Raw genomic sequence first — 6,162 nt, forward strand, 5'->3', positions numbered from 1 at the left:
GGGGAAAGAGAGAATCGCTCTGAGTCAGTCAGTTCTGTCTCCTCTCTGCTCTAACACGTGTCCTCAGTTTCCATGAGAAGCATTGGTGTGTGGTGTCTTTGATCAACAGGTTCATATGCCTTCATAGAGTTTGGTAGATCTCCTCAGCCAGTCCTTGCCAAGAGTTCCTGTTAAGGTCTCCATCAGCTCAGAGCTGGAGTTCATCTTTCAGGCTGTCTTTGTCATGGTTTCTGTAGTCGGATGGTTCTCATTAACCTAAAAATTCAGACGATCCTCTTTCAGGTTTTCCGTTACACCATCACCCTTGTCACTCATAAAGCTGTGCTTCTGTTCCCAGTCAAAGTGAGGGCGTTCTCCTTGAACCAGGAGCTGAGACCGGCTAATCGCAGCGTCTACCTGACATTTAAGGTAAGCGGGAAGTTGTCCTGTGTAGTAGCAGGTGGGTGCAGTGATGGGTTCCATAATATCTTACCCCTCCCTCCCGCCAGGACCCGGACCATACAACAGTGGACATTGTGGAGATGGTCGATGTGAACAATGGAATCCCATCTCTGCAAAACCCCTTTAAGATCCCCGTCAACCCAAAGTAAGAAATAAGAGTGTAAAACAAGCGACACACAGCTGCGTGGTCGTGTATCTAAGGTCGTGTCTGTGATTCCAGGTTGGGCATTTGGTCCATTGAAGCTTCTTACTCCAATGATTTCACCACAACAGCAACCACCGACTTTGAAGTTAGAGAATACGGTACATTATAATATCATGAAGCAAACTGCTGGTGCTGATCGAGGGTAAAACACGCGTTATTAATGGCTTTCACCCTGCATCAGTTCTTCCCAGTTTCTCCATCCAAGTGGAACCAGAAGCAAATTACATCAGTCACAATTTATTCACCAGTTTCAACTTCAAGGTTTCAGCCAGGTGAATAAACATTTCTGCACTGTTTATAGACTTTCAAATAATTTAAAGCTGTCAGTTACACACGAGTGGTATTTTTACCTGTCCCAGGTATCTCCACGGCGCTCCGGTGGCTGATGGTGACGTGTTTCTGCGCTACGGCTATGTTAGTGGGAAAAGTCCTCCAGTTATCATCCCAAACTCTATCATCAGAGAAAGTGTAAGAGACATGAACAAACACCAGGACACTTGTTATTATTATTATTAATGCTGATTAATGTTGACAGTATTGTTATTTGAACCATTTCACTCGTGCTCCAGCTGTTTTATGCTACAGAAACCATCCAGGTATCCAAATGTTCAGCTTTTTCAGGATGACTGCTGTATTACTTTGACTTTTTGTAACTTTTATAGTTGTTTTTTCAATATTTAGACTGTTATGGATTTATTTTATCAGGCAAGTTTACTAATAACCAAAACAGATGTTTTGAAGTCGCAGACGGTCCATTTTAGCTCAGACCTGTGTGGTGTGTGCGAGACCTGCCGTGGTATTCACCTCGTACACTACTCACTTGATCTGAATGCCGGAGGTTGTCACAAATCTTACAGGTCTCCAAACAGGTACTGAACTTCAGCTCCGTGTGGAGGTGGGAATGCTCGATGTGGTCTCTTAAAAAGATCGCAGAGTGAATCAGTTTGTCCTCCTGGTTTAAGCAGTCTTCAATCAAATCGTTGACTGGACTTTGGGGGATAGTCAGGCTCTTTGTCCAGCTGCTTCACAGTGCTGGTGTTTTTTAAGAACCAGCTCACATTTTGTAGGAATGGGCTGCTAAAAGACACGTTGATGGTTTGGAGAAAATTAGAATTACAGAATCAGAATCAGAATCAGAATGGGGTTTATTGCCAGATGTTGAGGTTTACAACATTAGGAAATTGCTGCGGTGCTTCAGTGCAAACAATAAGAATTAAAGTGCTATGTAGAAAGAAAGATATGTGCATGAGATATACATGAGATATATACATGAGAATAAGAATTATGAGTGCTACGTAGAAAGATATATACATGAGTGCAGGTGGTGATCAGTGCCAAACATGAAATGATGCAGTGACACAGCGTAGGGTCATGTGTTAGTGGCGGGGACAGTCATGTGGTTATTGTTCATGTGTCCAACAGCAGAGGGGAAGAAACTGTTCTTATGGCGAGAGGTTCTGGTGCGAATGGACCGGAGCCTCCTGCCTGAGGGGAGCAGGTCAAACAGACTGTGTCCAGGGTGAGAAGGGTCAGCTGAGATCCGGGCTGCACGCCGCAGTGTCCTGGAGGTGTACAGGTCCTGCAGAGATGGGAGTTGCAGCCAATCACCTTCTCAGCAGAGCGCACAACACGCTGCAGTCTCTGTTTGTCCCTGATAGTGGCTCCAGCGTACCACACGGTGATGGAGGAGGTGAGGATGGACTCGATGATTGCAGTGTAGAACTGCATCATCGTCCGTGTTGGCAGGTTGAATTTCTTCAGCTGCCTCAGGAAGTACATCCTCTGCTGGGCTTTCTTGATGACGGAGGTGATGGTGGGCTCCCACTTCAGGTCCTGGGTGATGGTGGTACCCAGGAAGCGGAATGAGTCCACAGAGGTGATGGGGGTGTCAGTCAGGATGATGGGGGGGAGTGGGGCTGTGTGCTTCCTGAAGTCCACAATAATCTCCACTGTCTTCTGGGCATTCAGCACCAGGTTGTTGTGGCTGCACCAGGTCACCAGACGTTCAACCTCCCTCCTGTAGGCAGACTCGTCCCCGTCCGAGATGAGCCCAATGACGGTGGTGTCATCTGCGAACTTGATTAGCTTGACAGACTGGTGGGTGGAGGTGCAGCAGTTGGTGTACAGGGAGAAGAGCAGAGGAGAAAGAACACAGCCCTGAGGGGAGCCAGTGCTGATGGTCCGGGAGTCCGAGACATTCTTTCCCAGCCTCACGTGCTGCTTCCTGTCCGTCAGGAAGTCAGTGATCCACCGGCAGATGGGATCAGGCACATTCATCTGGGAAAGCTTGCCTCGGAGATGGTCTGGAAGGATGGTGTTGAAGGCAGAGCTGAAGTCCACAAACAGGATCCTGGCGTAGGTTCCTGGGGAGTCCAGATGCTGCAGGATGAAGTGTAGGGCCATGTTGATGGCGTCGTCTACAGACCTGTTGGCTCTGTATGCAAACTGCAGGGGGTCCAGGAGGGGGGCCGTGAGGGTCTTGAGATGGGAGAGAACCAGGCGCTCAAATGACTTCATGACCACAGATGTCAGAGCCACGGGTCTGTAGTCATTTAGTCCAGTGATCCTAGGTTTCTTGGGGACAGGGATTATGGTAGAGGACTTGAAGCAGGCAGGCACATGACATGCCTGCAGTGAGGAGTTGAAGATGCCAGAAAACACTGGGGCCAGCTCGTTTGCACAGTGTCTGAGGGTGGCAGGAGACACACCGTCTGGGCCGGGAGCTTTTCGAGCATTCAGACTCCTAAACTGCTTCCTCACATCTGCTTCATGAATATGAAGAGTTGTGGTCGGAGGAGGTGGTGTGAAATCCTCTTTTGTGTGGGGTGAGGGGGCGGGTGTTGCAGGTGAACAGTTTGAAGGCGGTGATGGCTCTATGGAGGGGGGAGAGGTGGGGGAATGAGTGTCCAAAGTGCCTCTATTGTTGGGGTCGTTGGAGGTGTGAAGGCTGCCTGATGGCTCGTCAAAACGACAGTAGAAGTCGTTAAGGGTGTTGGCCAAGAGCAAGTCGTCAGTGGAGTGGGGGGTTTTAGGCTTGTAGTTGGTGATATTCCTAAAACCTTTCCACACAGAGGCCGAGTCATTCTCTGAGATCTGCTGCTGCATCTTCTCAGAGTGCTGATGTTTGGCAATGTCCACTTCTTTAGTGAACCTGTACTTGGCCTCTCTGTAGCAGTCCCTGTCTCCGCTTCTGAACGCCTTTCTCTTTTCCAGCCACAGCTTTTTGAGTTTAGGAGTAAACCAGGGTTTGTCATTGTTATAACTCACCCTGGTGCGTGATGGCACAATGCTGTCCTCACAGAAGTGGATATAGGAGGTGACAGTGTCCGTAAACTCGTCCAAGCTGTTAGAAGCAGCCTTCATTGTGTCCCAGTCTGTGGACTCCAAACACGTGCGAAGCTCCTCCACAGCCTCGTTGCTCCACAGTTTTTTGGTCCTCACGACAGGTTTGGAGAGCTTCAGCCTCTGTCTGTACGCGGGGATCATGTGGATCATGACGTGATCAGAAAGTCCGAGTGAAGCGCGGGGCACCGCACGATAGGCCCCGCTGATCGTGCTGTAGCAGTGGTCCAGTGTCCTCTCCTCTCTGGTCGGGCATTTAATATACTGCTTGTATTTCGGAAGCTCATGGCTCAGATTGGCTTTGTTAAAGTCCCCAAGAGCAATGATGAGAGAGTCCGGGTATGTCCGCTCCATGTGGAGAATCTGCTCCGCGAGTGCGCCCTGAGCTGCTTGCGCATCCGCGTCTGGCGGGATGTAAACAGCGGCCAGGATGAATGAAGCAAACTCCCGCGGAGAATAAAACGGTTTGCAGTGAATAAAAAGATATTCCAGAGAGGGAGAGCAGTGCTGAGCAATCACTGTTACATCTGTGCACCAGCCACTATTGATGTAGAAGCAGACACCTCCACCTTTGGTTTTACCGGAGAGAGCGGCCTGCCGGTCCGCGCGCAGCAGATGAAAGCCCTCCAGCTTGAGCGCGCAGTCCGGGATGTCCTCACTGAGCCACGACTCCGTAAAACATAAGACACAGGAGGAGGCAAAGTCTCTGTTCATGCTTCTCATCAGGGCCAGTTCGTCTATCTTATTCCCGAGTGAGCGTACATTAGAAAGGAAGATCCCAGGAAGGGCCGTTCTCAGTCCGCGTCTCCTCAAACGCACGAGTACGCCGGCTCGCTTACCTCTCTTTCGACGTCTCACTCTCCTGATCAGAGTCTGCAGTACTAAATCTGCCGCAGATGCGACAAATATTGGGAATAAATCCACAGGCGTTGTAGTCCTGCAGTTAAGGAGCTCTTCTCTGGTGTAAGAGTATCCAGAGGAGTGCCCAAGAGCACAAGAAACCTCCAGCTGTCACTCAGGGAAGCAGCTGCTAAAAAAGCGAGGCTCTTCCTCGCATGCTCCGTTGGTACCTACCAATTACCTCGGCGAGGGAGTCTGGAGACCTGACTAGCCACAGCTCGTACCGAGCCGGAAGAAAGTGGACACACGCACCTTATATATCGATAGATGCGGAGACAAGTAATGCTGAGAGCACAATCGAGTTCGAAACACCAGGGGCCACCATACGCGGGCGCTGAGTTGTACCTGGCACGTTGGAGAAGGTGTGCGCCTTTGTCGGTGTGCAGCAAATATATTCGACCATCCATGGTTCCACTGCAATTCCCTATGTGTACATGTCTGTGATGGAGGAGAATGGGCGAGGGCTGTCTCTCTGAGACAATGTCCGAGCGTTTTTTCCTTTATGTGGTGTTACCGCATGGCTGTTTATATATGTCAATAATCACGAAGCAACAGCCCCGACATAAAGAGAAGCCGACATTATTCTAGTGGTGTTAGGTTATTGACGATCCTCCTCCAGGTGACTCTCATCATGTAACTCATATCTGTTGTGTTTCTTTGACAGCAGTGTCTGTGTGTGTCTCTTTCAGTTGTCCTCAGCAGGTGACGTGGATGTGAATGTTAATATGCAGAAGGTTCTGTCTGAATACAATGGACCAAAAGACCTCAACAGCCTGCTGGGGAAGTACCTGTACATAGCTGTACTGGTGGAAGAGAGCACAGGTGAGCATGGATCACTGCCTTCAGCTCGATTCTTTGAAATACTTAAATATTTAATTTGTGGGGCGGATTTTGTCTCTCAGGTGGTATTACTCAGGAGACCGAGTTTGCTGCAGTGAAGTTTGTCAAATCATGTTGGAGAGTTTCAGTCTCGCAATAGAGGTTAACCTATTACTGGTGGCTCTGACCACCCTGAGTGTCCAGTAACTGAACGCGCCTTCTTTGGCGCATCAAACCTGGATCTCGCCACGTATAAATCCACCGTGTGTGTCATCACGACACGACTCTTTATATGTGTTAAGCCCGCAGTGATAGAGATTCAGGTGCCACAATTCCCAAGGGTGGGCGCCCTGTATTGCTGGTTGGGCAGTTCGCAAGTGTAACACAAGTTTGAAGTCCTTTTGATTTGGATTGCCGCGTTGTGCCATCTTGCTCCTCCTGTGTATGTTCCAGAC

The 6,162-nt window shown here is 49.3% G+C and overlaps 1 protein-coding gene across 1 annotated transcript; it reads left to right on the top strand.

Annotated features, from left to right (window-relative positions):
* Window positions 1-225: 225 nt before the first annotated feature.
* LOC121812825 (complement C5-like) lies at window positions 226-5,840 on the top strand (the record flags this gene model as incomplete). The annotated part of the gene is given in 7 exon segments (XM_042215916.1): window positions 226-408; window positions 489-586; window positions 662-744; window positions 828-918; window positions 1,006-1,114; window positions 5,578-5,710; window positions 5,791-5,840. Coding segments are annotated over 7 exon segments (732 nt in total), but the record flags the coding sequence as incomplete, so codon positions are not given.
* Window positions 5,841-6,162: the final 322 nt, after the last annotated feature.

The sequence above is a fragment of the Haplochromis burtoni genome, unplaced genomic scaffold (genome assembly GCF_018398535.1).
Source record: "Haplochromis burtoni strain Fernald_Lab_line unplaced genomic scaffold, NCSU_Asbu1 Contig_868, whole genome shotgun sequence".
Taxonomy (NCBI): Eukaryota; Metazoa; Chordata; class Actinopteri; order Cichliformes; family Cichlidae; genus Haplochromis; species Haplochromis burtoni.